Source organism: Phocoena sinus, chromosome 17 (assembly GCF_008692025.1).
Source record: "Phocoena sinus isolate mPhoSin1 chromosome 17, mPhoSin1.pri, whole genome shotgun sequence".
Lineage (NCBI taxonomy): Eukaryota > Metazoa > Chordata > Mammalia > Artiodactyla > Phocoenidae > Phocoena > Phocoena sinus.
Window position 1 is genome coordinate 42,987,389 of NC_045779.1, and position 19,463 is coordinate 43,006,851.

General features: G+C 35.5%; 1 protein-coding gene across 18 annotated transcripts in view; it reads left to right on the forward strand.

The window, feature by feature from the left end:
• VPS13B (vacuolar protein sorting 13 homolog B) overlaps positions 1-19,463 on the forward strand; it is an 831,417-nt gene that overhangs the window by 251,170 nt on the left and 560,784 nt on the right. For 16 of the 18 annotated variants that reach the window (XR_004346563.1, XR_004346562.1, XM_032610621.1 and 13 more), the window contains 2 exons: positions 9,300-9,434; positions 10,229-10,402. Coding sequence is in view for 15 of the 18 variants with exons in the window: in XM_032610621.1 (XP_032466512.1) it covers positions 9,300-9,434; positions 10,229-10,402 (309 nt within the window). In the remaining 3 variants the exon portion in view is untranslated. Of the gene's footprint in view, positions 1-9,299; positions 9,435-10,228; positions 10,403-17,480; positions 17,593-19,463 lie in introns of those variants that run through there. The other 2 variants (XM_032610628.1, XR_004346564.1) reach the window with 2 other exon arrangements.

Below are 19,463 nucleotides of genomic sequence, written 5' to 3' on the forward strand. Positions count from 1 at the left end.
AATTCTGGCAGTGTGTTTAAAAAAGAAAACCTTTTGAAATGTAAGCTCAGAATCCCAAGTTACCAACGACTTGAAAATAATCCCCCAAGAGCACAGACCTCCAATGAACATTATGGACTCCTAGAGTTTCAGTAATATAATAACTGGAAAAAGAGTATAAAAGTACTAAGTTTAAAATTATTAAAGAAGTAAAAGATGGAGTTGAAAATAGGAGGGAGGCATAGATATTGTCAATAAGGACTAGAGAATTAAAAAAAAGGAAGGTCAGAAGTCACTGAATGAATGATATAGATTAGACATAGCTACAGACACTATTTGTGAACTTAAAGGTGGATATAAAGAAATAATCCAGAATGCAGCACTGAAAAATAGAGATGAAAATGTGAAATACCAGTCAATGGATCTGGTCACTAGAATGAGAGGATTCTGTATAGGTCTAATAAGACTCTCAGAAAGAGAAACTAGGAGAGAGGCACTATTTAGAGACTTCTTTTTTTACCCCACAAAATTGATGCAAGATGTGAATCTTCAGATTTAAGAATCATAAATCTCAAACAGGAAAAATAAACCTAAATTTCTAAGTAGATACGTTGTGGTGAAACCCCAGTGTGCTAAGGACAAGCATAAATCTTTAAAAGCAGCCTAAGGGAAAAGAAATTAATGATATGATCTGCCAACATTAATGTTAGTTTTTTAGTTTCCACACTTGGTAGTGAAGACGTCAAGGATAAAGAAAATTCTTTGTTCTTGAACATCTGTTATAATTGAGGTACTTTGGTAAGCTATCTGGAATTCTCTTCTTTTAAGCCTATGAAGTCTAAATGAATTACTGAAGTCTTCTTGTTAGACTATGTCCAGAAGTTGTAAGTTCTTCAGTATTCTAACCAGGCTCTGCCCCCTTCCACATGAAAAGATTTATTTTTCTAGTTCCTTATAGCCAGAACTGTCTAAATTCCCTCACCTGTAATCGTAGCACAAAGTTAAGTAATCTTGAAGAAGAGCAGGTTAATTCTTATTGATACTGCAAATTAGTTATCGAGGAATGTACATGGCTAGTATGACAACGACATGTAGGATCGAGATTCTGATTCATGGAATTTTAGAGTTAGAAGCAGACTTTTATTTTGTTAATATTTACATTAAGAGTTATTTCATAGACTAGGTGGCAGAATATATTGTTTTAAATTAGGGCACCTTTTTCATCATTCTGTCAGTATGAAGCAGAGTCTTTACTTGTCAGATGTTTATTTGCCATTGTTTATGTTAAAAAAAGACAGAGAACCAGATTTGTAGATACTTAGTGAATGCCTGTTGACTCTCTTTTTGCTGGAAACTACAGCAGAATGGATAGGGATTGCAGTGAGGGTGGGACAGTGAAAAGTAAGCTCTTGCTATAGAAGACTTTGTGTTTTGTTCCTTGTGAATATGTTCCTTGTGATAGTCCAATTCTGTCACCTAATTATCACTGTGAGCTATACTTTTGAGATTACTTTTTGTTTTCTGTCATTTAATTGGTTATAGTTCAATGGTTATATTTTATATTCTGTTCAAAATATTAAGTGATTTTTACCCAAATATTTTGGTTTAGCCCTAGGCTGTCACTTCATCTGCTTTTCCATGTTAAAAACAATAAAATCATTATCATCAACAGCAATAACAAAACAGCCACTACCTTTTAAAGTTTGCTGTCTCCTGTTTGCATGTCTTATCGTAGGAGGTCATTTGCAGTCTTTGCCACCTATTGAGCCTCGGAACTAACCAGCTTTCTTGGTCCACCTATTTGTTCTTGCCTGCCCAGCCGCTCTTGTTAAGGCTTCCACCTTCTTCTCATGTGATAAATCTTCTTCTCCTTTTGCTTTCTCCTTTTATTCTTCCCCTGAAATGATAATGTTTCATTTTTACTACAATATCAACCATTTAGAAGCTCTTTGCTATTGCTATTTTGTATAACGTTCCCTAATAACTCTACTCCTTCAATGCGTATTTTAAAAGAATTTACCTCTTCCCTCTACAGAAACCTTTACTATTGGTTCACTCTCCTATGATTTTATTATTTTTGTGTATCTAGAATGAGTCCTGGCTGCTTGAATGTCCTGAATGACCTTTTGTTTTATTTTATTAAATTATAGTTTTGTAAGGCTTGTAACAAAAAGGTCAGTTCTGTGGGCCCTTATAATCTTCACTGGTTTTTTAGGGGCAGTCATTTTCGGCTCATTCTTAGATATTTACCTCTAAATTTCTAAATAAAATGCTTATATTGAAATTTTCTTATCTTTCATGTTTAGATATTGTAAACATACTTTCTACTACAACAACCTTAATGCCTGAAAACAACATAAGTTCATTTTATTACAGTTCTGTAGTTTAAAGTCTAAAATGAGTCTCACTAAAATCAAGGTGTCAGCAGGGCTTTGTTCCTCTTGAAGCCTCTAGGAGAGAATTTGTTTCCTTGCTTTTTCCACCTTCTATAGGCCACCAGCATTCCTTGGTCTGTGGCCCTCATCCCTCATCTTCAAAGCCAGAAGATTGCATTTCTCTGGTAGTGCTTCTGTCATGACATGTCTTTCTCTGACTCTCTTCTTCTGCCTTCCTCTTTCATTTTTAAGAACCCTGATGATTACATTGGTTCTACCTGGATAGTATGGGATAATCTTCGCATTTCAAATTAGCTTATTAGCAACATTAATTCTGTTTGTGCCTTAATATTCCTTTGCCATGTTAAGATAACATATTCCCAGGTCCTGGGATTAGGATATGGGCATCTTGAGTGACGGCGGGATGGCATTATTTCGCCTACCAAGAAGATTTAGCTTTTATGGCCAATACTCGCTGTCTGTATTTCTATTCTTCTTTTCTCCTAAGTTATCTAATTATATCACAGCTTTTGCTTAAATATATATTCAGTATTAATATATTATGACCGTGTATATATGAATTATAGTATGCGACCTTTAAATGTTTTTTCTTATGCAACTTTTATCCTTGGAGTTAATAACTGCCTTTTTTTGTTTCATTAGTGTTCCATGTACTTAATATTAATTCCCGCAAATTCTTAGAGAAGCATGTCTTCTCTCAGTATGTTTAGATGCATTAGATAATTAGTTTTAATTTTTAAAGTATTTTATACCTTATTTATTTATTTAGGCAGTGCCAGGTCTTAGTTGCAGCATGCAGGATCTTTAGTTGCAGCATGTGGACTCTTAGTTGCGGCATGCATGTGGGATCTAGTTCCCTGACTAGGGATCGAATACAGGCCTCTGCCTTGGGAGTGTGGAGTCTTATCCACTGGACCACCAGGAAAGTCCCTAGTTTTAATTTTTGTAGTCATTATTCTTTTAGTGTACTTTCCTCCTGTTTCAATCTCTATTTCCTTCTGAACCTGCTACAGATGTCTTGAAGTTTCCTTTTATCATTGTCCTGGGAATTCCCTTTCCTCTTATATTGGATCCCCTGTTTCTTGGATCACATGTATTATTCTTTCCTGATTTATTCCTCTTTTTGGTAGAGCACAGTTCTGTAGCTGTCTTTCTAGCAAAGGAAGTAAACTTCTTTCAGATATGGCATGTTTGAGTGAATCTTTATTCTGCCTTCATATGTGAAGGTAGTTTGGGTGTATATGTAGATTTGTAGGTTGGGATGATTTTTCTACAGACTTTAAAAAGCATTGCTTTGTTGTCTTCTTGTTTCCAGTGTTGCTGTTGAGAAGTTTGATGCCATTCTAATTGTTTGTTGTATGTTTATGTATTAACATTTTTCTGTTTTTATGCATCTGTTTGTTTTCTATCTCAGAAACTTTTAGGAGCTTCTCTCTTTACCCCTGATATTTGTTTCTTCATTTGTTGCACTGGATATGTGGTGCACCCTGTTAATTTGAAACTCATGTACTTCATTTGGGGAAACTTGTTGAATTATTTCTTTGATTATTTTCTCCATTTTGTTTTAATAGTTCTTCCTAGAACTTTTGTTTTTCAGATATTTGATTGTTAATGCTGATCCTTTCATTTTTTGGTCATTTGGCCCATTTTCAGTCTCTTTGGATTTTTTGTTTTAATTTATGTGGTAGATTTCCTCACCTTTATTTTCTTATTTTTATATTAATTTAAGGAGAATTAACATGTTTTTAATTTCTAATGGCTCTTTTCTGTTCTTTGAAAAGTTCAGCTAAACATGCTGTTCTTGTTCTAGTGTCTTCTGTAGTCCCTCCAAGGATAGCAGCAGCAGCAGCAGCAGCAGCAGTAGTAGTAGTAGTAGTAGTAGTAGTAAGTATAATACAATAATATAATTATTATTACCTAAGTTTTCTGTTCCCAGCATTGTCTTTTTACCCCAAGTTCCTTTTCTGTGTTTGTTGTTTATTTCTACTTTTCATGTTAGTGATTTATACCTAGTTTCTGATGAGCCCTCATATTATAGAATAAAATACTAAATAACTAATTGGGAACCTATGTGTGAGGTTGGAGCTTATTGAATGGCTGGTGTTATTGTAGGGGAATTGGACACTTACTCATTTTTGTTGTTGTTGTTTGGGGATAATCAGTTATCAGTATCTCTGGTTCCTTTTTCTTGGACTGGCCAGTTTTCACAGATAGAAAACCTTCCATTTCTTTCCTGCAGGTTGTAACTCTGGCATTCAGTGTCCCTAGAGAGTAAAAGAAAAGGAGATTTCATTATTCAGTACATCTATTTTATGTAGATTTTTAAACAGTCTCCCATTTTTCGCATGCAGCCTTTTCCTTGGTATTATCCCTTAGTTCAAAGTCCTTCTGGTTCAGCCTCTCCTGCGTGAACCCTTCAGTCTTTTGCCAGGATGAGTGTGGGGTAGTTGCATGGCTTCACGAATTAAAACAAAGGATGTGTGGTTATTAGATAGACTTTCAGTCACTGCTCATCCTTTTAGCCTTATCTGCATTCCTGCCCTCTGAACTGCCTGGCTTCTTTAATTCTTATCTTTCCAGGGCTTATTGCAGAACAACTTGCTTTTTAGTTTAATAACCCACGGGCACTTTTCTCTAAGTCATCTTGTTGTTACTTGTTCATCAGCATCCATCTTCTGAAATTTTGATGACTGTTCTTACCTCTTCGAGAGTTGCACATCTAGTGCTTATCTTTTCATTTTCATTTCTTTGTTGGTTTAGGCCCGTAAAAATTAAGGAGGAAACAGAGCTAAACTTACATATGGCTTGACTCCTTAATCTTTTACTTCCACACAGATATACAGGTCATTCTCATTATTTCATCTTCTGATTTATGGATGATAATTATAAGAGTGATCATAAGTTGATTACTGAACACAGGGGGGGTTAACATGTCTGTGAGGCCAGGAGAATTATGTCAGGCAAGAAAGGCAGTGTAAAAAGAATCTGAGCTAAGGGTTCACCACAGGACTAAGAATGTGTGTTCAGAGTTAATATTTTACAGAAAAATACTCTGAGGAGAAAAAGTAACAGTGCATTTTTTTATATTAAATTGTATTACAAAAATTCACTATTATTTTTAGATTATTCCATTGAAAGTTTATACCATGTAAAGTTGTATTTCAATTGCAGTGCCTTAGGGGGTCCCTCTTTCCTTCCTCTAGTAGAATATGACAGCAATATTTGAGTAAATCCACATGAGAGTGCTTTGTAATGCTTTGTAAAGTCATTATTTCAAATGTAAGATATTGTCACTGTCTTTGTGATTGTCCTATTGACTCATGTCAGCTGACTATACATCTTATCAACATTTTGCACCTCTTCCCTAAATTAAGTTCTGTATAAAGTTCAGCAGATTTCTCAGAGTTAAATACCTTGAACAATAACTGTAGTATTTTGGCCTCCACATGGAACAATAATAGTGGCTTGCCTTAAGGCACATAACTACTAGATATGTAATGCTACCTGTATCTGAAGCCTTGCTTTTTCAGTTTCAGAGCTTTTGGTCTTTTTGTTTCACCATATTGCATTCCCAACAGGAGATTTCCTTTCACAGTTTCAGGAAGTTGCATTCATGTAGACAGAAAAAAATGTGAATGGTACCCTGAGTTGTGCAATGCCAAGACTCTGCTCCTTTCTACCTCCATAGTGCTTATGTTTGGGGTATTTTACAAATTTTGGTTTGATGGTAGAGTGGAAAGAAACCAAGTTTATTTTTAAATTATTTTTTATTAATACTTTTTCTTCTTTAGAGTAATTTTAGGTTCACAGCAAAACTGAGAGGAAGGTATGAGGTTTTCCATATACTTTCTGCCTCCTTCTTGATCTGCACAGCCTTTCCCAGTATTGACATCCCCTACCAGAGGGGCACATTTGTTACGATTGATGGACCTACATTGACACATCATAATCACCCAAAGTCCATAATTTACATTACTGAGGTTATTTTTTACTAGCAGATTTCCTCCATTGTTGAAGTCTATCAAAAGATGACTATAATTATCTTTTAAAAAATCTGAGCTTGAGCCATTAAAAACAAATTACTTTTTGAAAAAGTTTTCTTAAGGAGAAAGTATGCAGGATGTTTTAGTTACTAAAACAAGTTTAAAAATATCTGAGAGGGACTTCCCTGGCAGTCTAGTGGCTACGACTCCTCACTCCCAATGCAGGGGGCCCCAGTTTGATACCTAGTCAGGGAACTAGATCCTGCGTGCCACAACTAAGACCCGATGCAGCCAAATAAACAAATATTATTTTTAGAATCTGAGAAATGTAATGATCATAAAAAGTGAAATAATTTCTTGATAGTATTAGTCTAAACTAAGATGCTTTATATATATATAAGTGATTCTGATCAGAAGAGGTTTCCAACAACTTCTTCTGATAAGAGTCTTATGTATGGCATGCATTAGATATTAACAAAGACGTATCATTTCAGATTCAAGGTAGAGTCCTAAACTTGGTGTAAACTGTAAAAGAAGCAGCTTATAAAATAATTTTTTAAAAAGCCATTTTTGTCTATTCATATTTGTTTATTTTTGCATCTACCAGAACTAATTCAATTCTTTTGGTTCTTAACACCATCAGTAACCCTTGAGAGAATCTTTTTCTTTTCTTTTCTTTTTTTTTTTTTTTTTTTTTTTTTTGCGCTACGCGGGCCTCTCACTGTTGTGGCCTCTTCCGTTGCGGAGCACAGGCTCCAGACGTGCAGGCCCAGCTGCCATGGCTTACGGGCCTAGCCGCTCCGCAGCATGTGGGATCCTTCTGGACCGGGGCACGAACCCGCGTCCCCTGCATTGGCAGGCGGACTCCCAACCACTGTGCCACCAGGGAAACACCCTTGAGAGAATCTTTGATTAGCTCTTGTCTGCTCATCACTATCTAGATTCTTTAAGTTTTTTCAAAAAATTGGCATAGAATGAGAGTCTGACTCCGGGGGCTTGAGAGTTAGAGGAGGGTATTATTCCATTTTGTATCCCTCTCATCACTTAACATAATGATTGGAGCAGCGTAAATTATCCACTGATTATAACTTCTGTATCCACAGTAGATGTTAAATATGCAGGGTAATTCAGTTTCTTTTCTTATGAAGAGAAAAGTGAACCACACCTGCCCACTTTCTGACTTGAGCCTGGGCAAAATCCTTATTTCTCTAAACCTTGGTTTTCCTGAATGTAAAGTGGAATAGTAATAGCTACCTTTTTTTTTTTTTCTTTTGAGATGAATAAAAAAAACTGGGCATAGTGCATGGCACTTAGTCATTGAGTGTTAGATGCTATAACTAGTAGTACTGCTACAACTGTTATTACTACTACTGCTATGTTTATTTCATATTGTTGGCATCATTTAACTTTCTGAAATACTGCTTAAGTTTTTTGAGTCATAGATTTTGAGAATTTGATAAAAACTGATAAAATCATAGAAAAATGTATAAATACACAGCATTTAGACTCCTGCTTTGAGGATAATAGGTACCACTGCAAATGGAAATAACACAGGTGGTGAATATTGGGGAATAGCAACCAATTGATACATGTTTATATAACAGTCAAATAGGAATCAGTAAATTTATAGGTCCTTCTGAAGTAAAGATTACTATGTGAGAAGGTATTTCTCAAGATGATGTCCTTTAACTACTGGCAAACCATGTAGTGTGTTAGTTAAACTGCAGGTTCCTGGGCCACATCTCAGGAAGACTCTTGGAGGACTATGGGGCTTCTTGAATGCACCAGAGTTTGAGATCAAAGATTTTAGAGTAATGTTTAATATGTCTGTCATAAAAAGTTCATGATTTTCTTAATTATTCATACTTAGTTCTCATTAAAGGAGTTTCAAATATGAAGGATAATACATATTTGATTGGAATGTGGAATGAGGAAAAGAAGGCCATTCTTCATGAATACAGTTGAAATGAGTGGTGAAGTTTTCTGTGATAGGATCAAATTGTGTTAAACACCTCAGCTCTTTCTCTCTGCTGTAGGACTGAGCAAATATTACTTAACTCCTCTAATCTGTTATATCCCAGTTTGTAAAAATGAGGATAACAATAACATCTTTATCACAGCCCTGTTGTGAGGATTGAATGAGATGTGTGTATCACACATAGTAAGTCCTCCAGTAAATGTTAGTTGATTAGAGTTCATCATCATTATCATTATTTTAGTGGTTTGCAATAATGTTAGTGTAATGTTTTAAGGTTTCTCTGCCTTTTTAATTCTCACCTACCCTACAGGGCCAAAATGAGTCTCTTCTTTTTGAATTAAGTTTTCCCTACCATTTATGTCATGGTAATTGTTCCCTTCTGTGCTTTTATGGTCTTCAGCAAGTAGCATATAGTAGAGATGTTAATATTCACTTTTTTTGGTTAATTGATATAGAATCCCTTTAGTTTCTTTTAGCTACACATGGGATGTCAGTTTTGCTTATAAGCTATTGTATTTTAACTTAGGAGCTGTTTTGAGCTATTTTGTTTCTCTCTCTTCACCCCACCTGGCCAAGATATTTTGAGGAGGCTGTTTACGTAGGAAGTTTCATGCTTAAATTAAATGTCTCTGCCTAAATGAAACTCAATTTATAAGTTAAATTTGTATCAAATTGAAAATCTTACTCTATGTTCTAAAACCAAATATGATTTTTTAGTCTCCTGATTTTTAAACAAATATTTATTTCAAATTTGCATAAGTATAGTTATGCAGGTTCAGCCCATTTATTTTAAAATTGCATCTTTTTAACTCCTAAACACTAAACTGTGAAGCCTAACACAAATACTGTAAGAACATCTGAGGTAGATAATTAAAATATAATTAAGTCTAAATGCCTTGGTGAAGGAGTATAAAAATTATTTAAATTCAATCGGCTAGTACATTTGCAGTTTTCTTTTATTAGGTGTGAAATCTAAGAATCCCCTGCCAACTCTTGAGGGCTCAATCCAGAATGTTGAATTGAAGTACTGCAGCACATCATTGGTCAAATGTGCCTCTGGGACCATGGGATCAATAAAAATTTGTGCCAAAGCCCCAGGTATGTGCAGCTGGACTGTGTAAAACTTTATTGCCTGTGTAGGAGAATTGGCCGTGCGTTTTACAAGGAGCGTTACTGAAACAAGAATTTACTCATTGTTCCTATGAATCAGAGGTTTTACATTTTTTTATTTTTACTTGAAAAAAATTGTTAATTATGCCAGGATGATACTTCTTGACATTAATAGGTTAATTTTTATTTAAGGAAAAAAACTTTGCATAGTTTTAATAATGGTTATGAGGGAGGAAATATTAAAGGAAGGTTTATTCTTACACTTTTGGGGGGGATAGGAGGTATAGATGTATATGACACTTAAAAATTAAATTAAAATGTTGTTAGTATAATGAAATTAAACAGAAAACCCAGCTGTTTTTCAACTGAATGTTGTAATTGATTTTGCCTTCCTTCCAATATTTTATTTCATAATATTTTCCTTAAACTGTTTGTTATTTAATTTTTTCCAGTGTGAATTCAATGTCTAAATAAGGTTAAATAGGTACAGATTCCATTGAATATTTAGAATACAGTGTGTTCATGTTGTTTTATTTTATAAGCTTTTCTGAACATGTTCTACATTCATCAGCTAAATATTAAAACAACCTTTTAAGAGTTAAAAGTGCTTTTAATTTTATCAGTCATACTTTTTAGAGTATAACTAAATGTTCTGCTAGAATTACCAAGTATAAACTGAAATTTTATATTATGATGTTAGTATACTTTAAGATCAAACATCTTCGGGGTACTCCTATGTTTTATTTGATAAGAGTTTCTTTTTCATAAATATTTCTGTTCAGGTGAGAGTGGAAAAGAGAAGTTAATTCCATTGCTTCAGGGTCCTTCTGACACTAAAGACCTTCATAGCAGCAAGTGGCTCAATGAGAGTAGAAAGCCAGAATCTCTCTTAGCTCCAGATTTAATAGCCTTCACAGCCCTAGTTCCACAGTATATGGACTACTGCCACAGTTCCGGTAAGTACATCATTATTCACTTATTTGCATTTTCTTTTCCAGCAAGACTTTTAAAATTGGACTTTTTTCTTTCCTTCTCTCCTTTCCTTAACTTCGTCCCTCCCTCCTTCCCTCCCTCCCTCCATTTCTTTCTTCCTCTCTTTTTCATTTGTGTCCATTGGGATACACTCTGCAGTTACGCTCTTTGAAAATTCAAATGAAGTATTTTATATCATTTTTGATAAATGATGTGTTTACAAACAATAATGATTTTACTCTATTTTATTGAGATAATTCAGTTGTATGTATAAGAGTTAATCTCAGATTCAACTACTACTACTACTAAACCCAACTGAGTTTTTAAATATATCATGTAATACATAGAAAGGAGTAAAAGAAATTTAAAACATTGCAAAGAGAAAATATTTTTCTTGGGATAATAGCACTTTGTGACCCATAGTTTGCCATGGTAAAGTTAGGTGTTTGGGCCTTCTGTGCTTTTACAAAAAGGAAAAGATATTGATGTTGTAATAAAGGAAAAAACTCAGAAGTCAAGCTCTTATTTCTTAGTGTTAAATTTTTTTCTAGAAGCACTTTGCCTAGAATCTATTCCATTTTATTCACACCATAGTAGCAGATCCACACCGCTCATGTTGAGAGGAGATACTGGAACTATCAATGAAGACTGGGGATAAAAAGGTATAGTAAGTAGAGCCTGATGTCAGCCATGAGTTCAGTTAGTATGTAGTTGGTAAAGCCAAGACCATGATGCTAGAAATAAGTTAGCTATATACAGATTTCTTAAAAGGGTCAGGAGTCTGAATTTTTTCTTTAGAATTAATTGGCCAGTGAGGTGCTTTCAAATAGCTGCCTACGAGTAGAGCTCAGTTAACATTATATGACTAGAACTGTAGCTTATAGAAAATATGTTAAGCATGACTGCACTAAGTTCAAAGTAGAAACCATGAGAAGATTCATAATTAACTACACAGAGACTATATGGAGGTGAATATTCGAAGCAGTGTACATATGCATGGATGCAAAACCATTTGAAAGCAGAATTTGTTATAGTAGCATTTGCAGCTGAATGGCATCCACACTAGAAACTAGAAATTAGTATTTGAAAGGTGAGTCTGAGAACCCCTGAGTCAGCTTGCCTTTAAAGACAATACTCCTCAAAAAGACATTTTCAACTTGATGAGGATGGGTGTGGTTTCCTAAGGAAAAAATTGTGAGGATGAGGCCAGTACCCAAGTAAGACTGTGCCTATGGGTAGAAGATTTTACCAGTCCTTTAAAGTAGGGGCTGGTAAACATTTTACTAAAGGCAAGATAACTAACCTTTTAGGCTTTGTGGGCCATATGGGCTCTGTCTCAGCTGTTCAGTTCTGCTATTAGAGCACACAAAAATAGTCATACCCAATATGTAAATGAATGGGTGTGACTGTGTTCCAGTAAAACTCTATTCACGAAGCAGGAGATGGGCGAGATTTAGCCTATGTGGTTTGCCTACCCCGGATTTTGGGAGAAGGGATTGGTGGTTAAATAAACATCATGCTTCCCCCCCACCTATTTATTTATTTATTTGACTGAGTTAGGTCATAGTTGTGGCACGTGGGCTTCTCTCTAGTTGGCGGCGCAGGGGGCTTCTTCTAGTTGTGGTGTGCTGGCTCCAGGGCGCGTGGGCTCTCTCACTTGTTGAGGCGCGTGAGCTCAGCTGTTGTGGTGCGTGGACTTTCCCCGTAGCGTGTGGGATCTTAGTTCCCTGACCAGGTATCGAACCTGCCTCACCTGCATTGGAAGGCGGATTCTTTACCACTGGACCACCAAGGAAGTCCCAACATCATGCTTTTTTTAATGCCTATTTAATTATATTCTTTAAATATGCCGTTTGAGAAACTCTGTTATGTAATTATCCAAATAGTAGTTTTCAGTAGGTTTTGTTTTCAAATCATAAGATCATTAAAATGTTATTAGAATGACCAGACCATCTGGTTAGAATTTTGATACCTAAGAAGGGACTAAGCTTATTAGAATCTACTGCATATTCTTAAATTGGACAGGGATTCTTCATTTTTTGTCTTGTCATATACAAAATTAGAATGAACTGAGTCAAGCATGTTTAAATAATCTGATCTTTCTAATAACAATATTCGTATTATTCTTTGTAATTTAAATGTATATCTAGGGTCTCAAATATATATTTGCATTTTTAACCTTTATAGCATGGGTCTAAAAGTAAACTACTATAAAAAAATTATACTTACGATATTTCTAGGAAAAAGTTTTTTTCTTACTGTTAAGGAAATTCACCTAATCTTCAACTTTAGTGTTATGTTTAGTGATATGCTTATGGATTTGCATGTAAAATTTTAATGTGATCATGCATTTGGTGCTTTGGAAATATTCCTTTGGGTGTGTTTTAATCCTAAAATGTGTTTTTACTTAAACTACATTCACATGCTTTATTTAGGGTATTTTTAAATTTAAATTTTCCATCTTGGGAACTGCCACCCACATTCATGTCTTAGGTGTTTATGATATGGTTATGAGAGAGCGCATAAGTATTATTTTTCAAAGCCAGTTTTAAAGTAATATTGACTAATTTTATGTTCCTGTAATAAGATTTAAAATTGGAGGTGTGTGTGTGTCTGTGTGTGTATATATGACTGATGGTATGAATAAATTATAAATAAATTTTAAATGAAGAAATAATTTATTAACAATCCTTTAAGATTTTACTGAAATATCATGCTTTCAGCAAGTTGTTTCCTGATCACTGTATATAAAAGATTTTTTCTCTCTTGTTTGCATATATGTGCATACACACACATACACACACACACACACACACACACATTTACCCACTATTCTAAAGTTTTTCTTAGTACTTATCACACTCTGCCATACTATACATGTTACTGATTTGTTGGGTTTTATTTTTCCCTGCTATTAGAATTTAATGCTTCATTATGGCTGGAATTTTTGTCTTTTTTGGTCACTGCTGTGTTCCTAGTGTCTAGAACAATATCCCACATATAGTAGGATATCAACAAATATTTAGTGAATGTATGAGCAAGTAAGTGATGATTGCATTTGCTTTTGTTTGTTTTTTGAGGCTGGAGCACCTAAGGGAAATGGCATAGAACACAAGTCTTTATTGATGTTTGCTTTAAAAAAAAAAAAAAGATGCTGGGTAGTTGAACTCTTCTAGATGAACAATGAAAGGAAAGCACAATTAATCCCTGCTGTCTTTTTTAGAGACAGACCATCCAGATGAGGTTGTTAATGAGCTTTTCCCATTTGTTTATAGAATTTGAATGAGAGGTTTTGGAATGTGGAGTAGTAAGTGATTGGCTAACTGATTTGAGGCAAATTGTGTATTTTAGAGGAGTTTGGTGATCATTCTACTTGGCTTCTGATTATCATGGCATGATGTGTGGAAGACAACTGCCTTCGTGCATATGCTCCCAAATTGAAGGGGGTTATTAAAAATGGGGACCAGAAAATGTTGCGGATATTATATTAGGAAGTGAGTTTTGAGAGAAGCTCAATTAGGATAAAGAGGCAGAGTTTTCTGACCCTGACTTCAGAATGTGAGGGAATGGACAGCTTTATTAATGAGAATTAAGTATTAATTGACTGAAAGAAATAGTAGTATTAGTAAAACTTGTTATAAAAACAGTATTTTACAATTTAAAAATCACTTTCATATAAATTGTTTTATTTGTTATAAAACAAGACTGTTCAGCACAGCAAATGTTATTTTGTCTTACAGAGGAGGAAATAGAGGCTCAGAACAAGTCAGACTTTGAACTTGAATCTGGGGCTTCTAACTATATAACATTTCCCCATTGTCTTAGGCTATTTATCATTTTGTCTTTTATTTTTAGGATCCATATTGCTAAACACTGTACCACCCAGCCTTGCACGTTCTTAACTTTGAGGATCTCTTTCTTTACTTCATATTAAGCACTATCAAAAGAGCCACACTTCCATGATGTCACAGCATTGTTTTGTCTTTGAAGTCTTAGCAGCTCCCTTTGCACATTTCCCTCCTCCCCCTTGAACACTTTCTCTGCTTGACTGGCTCTGATTACAGTGAAGGAGCTGAAGGCTCCTATGGGAGTCCAGTGTGCCAGCCCACATTCTTCATTCATGGTTACTATTCACAGGAACCGTTTAGTGACACTTCTGTTTCTTATGTTTGTATAGATAAATAGAGAAAATAGATTCTTCTTTGGCTCCTTCAGAGGTAGAAGCACTTGGTGACTATAATTGATGTATGTAAAATATTTTAAAATAGGTTCTAAACATTTTTCTTCCCTTCTCTTTTAAATATAAACTTTAGCTCTTTTTCATATGCTTATTTTCCCTATGATTTATAACAGGTTCTGCTTGTTAAAAAGTTCTTAGTATTTGTTAATCCTGTTATTAATGTATAAACAAATTTTAGGGTGTCTGCTATTTATGAATATAAAATGATCACAAAATACTATCAACTTAGAACCAAGGAACTTATAGGCCATCCATTTCAATTTCTAAGTCAGTGTTAGGAGTCCTTTTGATATTCCCCCCTTTCTATGTGCTTCAGATCTCTTGGCCTTCTTTCAGTTTCTCAGTTGTGATTATGCTTTTGTATATGCCTTTTTTTTTTCTGTCTGGGATTCTTAAAACTATCCTTACCCCTTCACCTTATACCTGTTGACTTCAGTTTAGTGTTGAGATCTTAGCTCAACTACTATATCTTCAAGAAAGCCCTGATGCTGCCTTTCCCCGACCCCCCACCACCCAATTTGATTAGGTATCTCTGTTACATTCATTTTCATAGTTCACTGTACGTTTCTTTCATAGCACTTAATGACAGTATATATTTATGTAGTTGTGTGATTTGAATGCTGTCTGTCTTCACCATTTGACAGTGATTTCTGTGAGGACAGAGTTTGTCACTGGTTGCTTATCATTTTATCTCCAGCGCCTAAAATTTCCTGACACATATGGAACGCTTGAGAAATCATTTTTTGAATGAGTGAATAAATGGACATTTATGACAGATAGTGAAGGATATGAATGTATTTGACAGATAAACAGTAAGTCCTTAATACATGTTAACCGTCTTCCCTCTTCTCTCCCTACGTTTCTTCCTCCTCTTCCTTCTCCTTATATATGTATCTACCATTGGAGAGAATATCTAACAGCATCTTTCTTTGTTAGGCCCGATTACTATGAGGTCCTCTGTTTGTTGAACTGTAACTTCCATTTCTTAGTCTTACAAGTGACATGAAATAATATATTGGCCCTAAATATACCTGACAAAACTTATTATCTTATGTTTCATTGGCATTTGTGTATGATTGTACCTTTTCTGTTGAAACCTTAGTCTTTCTTGGCCTTCAGGTATTAAAAGATAACATCTGATGTCTTTTGCGTTTTTGTATATCTTGTGAATGGAGACACCGACTGCTCTTTATTCTAGACTATCTTTTAAAGGATATTTGTATAGTGAACAGTATTTGGGAGATAGATCTAGTGTCCCTCTGGAGCCAATGGAAGGCATGCTTACTGCCCATTATAAAAGATTTGGTTCCTCAACTCGGGGTTCATTTCTTCTATTTTTTTAAATCGAAGTATAGTTGATTTACAATGTTGGGTTAGTTTCAGGTGCAGGATTCATTTCTTATAATGCATTCCACTGCATGTGCAGGCATCCATCTGGATATGTCTTTGTTGTTACCTCTATGGAACTTGGGGGCAAAGAGAACTGATACAAATACATATGTTGATAATCATGCTGCTTGCTGTGCCGTGAGTAATAAAGTCCTTTGTCTGACTCAGGAGTCTCCTGTCTTCTACATCAGTGGTCCCCAACTTTTTTAGCACCAGGGACCGGTTTCATGGAAGACAGTTTTTCCAGTGCGGGGTGGGGCGGGCAATGGTTTGGGGATGATTCAAGCGCATTACATTTACTGTGCACTTTATTTCTGTTATTATTACATTGTAATATATAATGAAATAATTATACAACTCACCATAGTGCAGAATCCCACCATAGTGCGTAGTGGGAACCCTGAGCTTGTTTTCACTTGCCACTCACTGATAGGGTTTTGATATGAGTCTGCAAGCAATTGATTTATTATGGTCTCTGTGCAGTCAAACCTCTCTGCTAATGATAATCTGTATTTGCAGTCACTCCTGAGCTCTAGCATCACCGCCTCAGCTCCACTTCAGATCATCAGGCATTAGATTCTCACAAGCAGCGCGCAACCTAGATCCCTCGTATGCACAGTTCACAGTAGGGTTTGCACTCCTATGAGAATCTAATGCCACCGCTGATCTGACAGGAGGTGGAACTCAGGCAGTACTGTGAACGATGGGGAGCGGCTGTAAATACAGATGAAGCTTTGCTGGCTTGCCCGCCGCTCATCTCTTGCTGTGTGGCTCGGTTCCTAACACGCCACGGACCGGTACCAGTCCATGGCCCAGGGGTTGGGGACCCCTGTTCTACATCATTCATTATAGGGTAAAAGCTTAGGATCACAATCCTGGACACTACAACAATGTAGTTTCTTGGTTCTCCTTGCTGAACCATATTCATTTCCCCCCTCAAATACATTTCTTTCCTTTTTGCCTTAAATATAGGTTGTTCGTGATATTATGTCACCAGCCCTATTCTATTTGGATGATTTCATCAACAGTGTGTGTGTGTGTGTGTGTGTGTGTGTGTGTGTGTGTGTGTGTGTTTAGCAACCAACCATATATCTCTTTGTCCATTTATTTTCTTTTGAGATCCAAACTCCAAATTTTAGCCACCTCTTGACCATTGCCCTGTGGATATTTTCCTGTGGCCTAACATGTTTAATATGAAACTCAGTGTAATCTCCCCCACCCCATTTTATACTCCATCATTCAATTTCAGTTAATAGCACTACTTACCTCTTAATGCTGAAAATTCTAGCACTAGCTTAATTGCTCCTTCTTTCTCCTCTGCATATGGTAGATGTTCCACAAAAGCTTTTTTTGTTTTTTTGGAAAAAAACTGAATAGTCCAGGCTAAACATAATAAATTTATTTTAGTTTCTTCCCATATGATTTGCCTTCAGAGTCATTGCCGTACTTCCACTACATGTTTGAAAACGTCTCTTTTAAAATTTAACACGAGAACTTCCCTGGTGGCACAGTGGTTAAGAATCCGCCTGCCAATGCACGGGACATGGGTTCGGGCCCTGGTCCCGGAAGTTCCCACAGGCAACTAAGCCTGTGTGCCACAACTACTGAGCCTGCGCTCCAGAGCCCGAGAGCCACAACTACTGAGTCTGTGTGCCACAACTACTGACGCCTGTGTGCCTAGTGCCCGTTGCTCCGCAACAAGAGAAGCCACCGCAATGAGAAGCCTGTGCACCGCATTGAAGAGTAGCTAGCCCCTGTTCACTGCAACTAGAGAAAGCCTGTGCACAGCAACAAAGACCCAAGGCAGCCAAAAATAAATAAATAATAAATTAAAAAATAAATAAAATTTAACACAATCGTCCACATAGCACAAAGTAGAGAGTGTATTTTCCACATATATATAGTGAACTTCTATTTAGTTAATATTTGTCTTAAGCATATGTGCTACTGGAAATTAGAGTTCTTTTTCACATAAACTATTGTTAAGATAGTTTTCTGTATTTTATAATCTAAATAAATATATGAATTTACATGAAGAATGTCAGTCTTCTATGAAATTTCATCTAATTGATTTTGGTTCACCATTATTAAAGATGATAATCTCTTAAAGTATCTGGCTGTAGTCACTTGTGTAAGTAAGATGATCATGCTGTATTTGCTTTTGACATATAAAACTCAAAACAACTATTTCTTCCTAACACTAGAAAAATAGAATTAAATGATTATGAGGATATTTAAAAATAATTTAAAACAACTGTTCCTCTTAAAATGTCATTTAAATATAATACAGTTGAGGCTGATCTTTCTATTCCCTGGTATAATCAGTTGCAGAAATAAATATAAGGTTTTAACTTTACTGGATTGCCATATATTAAAAGTTATTTTATATTTTACCCATCAAATATGTACAACTTTTGATCATTGTTATTGGGAAGGAAAGTCACAATTATAATTCTGTTCTCTGGAAATTCATGTTCAAATTGGGGAGGTAATTTTCTTTCTGGATTAAAATATATCAGCAAACACACACACTCTTATTTGACCATTCGTAGTTGGTTGGTTAGGATATGAATTGTTAAGGAGTTTTTAAAATGGAGACGGTATTTTAGATTGTAAATTTTAATTTATGGGGAATGGTTTTTTGTTCCAGAAAATTCTCCTCATAATGTAGAATTAAGTGAATTGCCTTGAAGTTATGTTTTTAGTATTTTTGACAGGGCACATGAGTAAGAATGCTTATATATTGTAGCAATTAAAGACAATTCACATTTGTGGTTTGGGCATAAATGTGTAAAAATTATACCCATCTATCTTATTACATTTCCTCTCTCTTCCCTGAGGACTTTACTATGTAGTTTATCTGTAATTGTTGCCAGTTTTCTATCATGTTCCCACTGGGCTTCTGGTGCAAAAAATCTTATCCTCTTGATGACAGAGCTTGCCTGAATGATTTCATGCTCCTAGCATTTTTGTTCACGGGAATTAGGGGCAAAATGTAACTACAGCTGAACAGAGCTTCTATTTTTGTAATTTTGGAGTTTAGGCTCTGTTATTGGAACTAAATGAAGAGATGCAGGTGTTCTCCAGTCCAACCCCTTTGGGAATTTTGATGGTAGATGCTTGAAAAGAAAATGCATGTGTTTCCAGAGTCAAACAGCAGCTGTGAGACAAGGATTTATGTTTTTCTCAGAACTTTGGGATTTCAAAATGTTACATTTAATCACAAGCACAGAAAGGGGAGCAAATGTTAAAGATGTTACGCATAAAAGTAAGTTTACTGATTTCTTTACCATATGAACTATTTGTGGGAATATAGGAGCACAGTGATTTTTAATCATAATATAAACAATTTCTGAAGGATTATGATAGTTACCAGAACATAGCCTTTTTGGAATGCTGCATTTGTAGCACAGGAT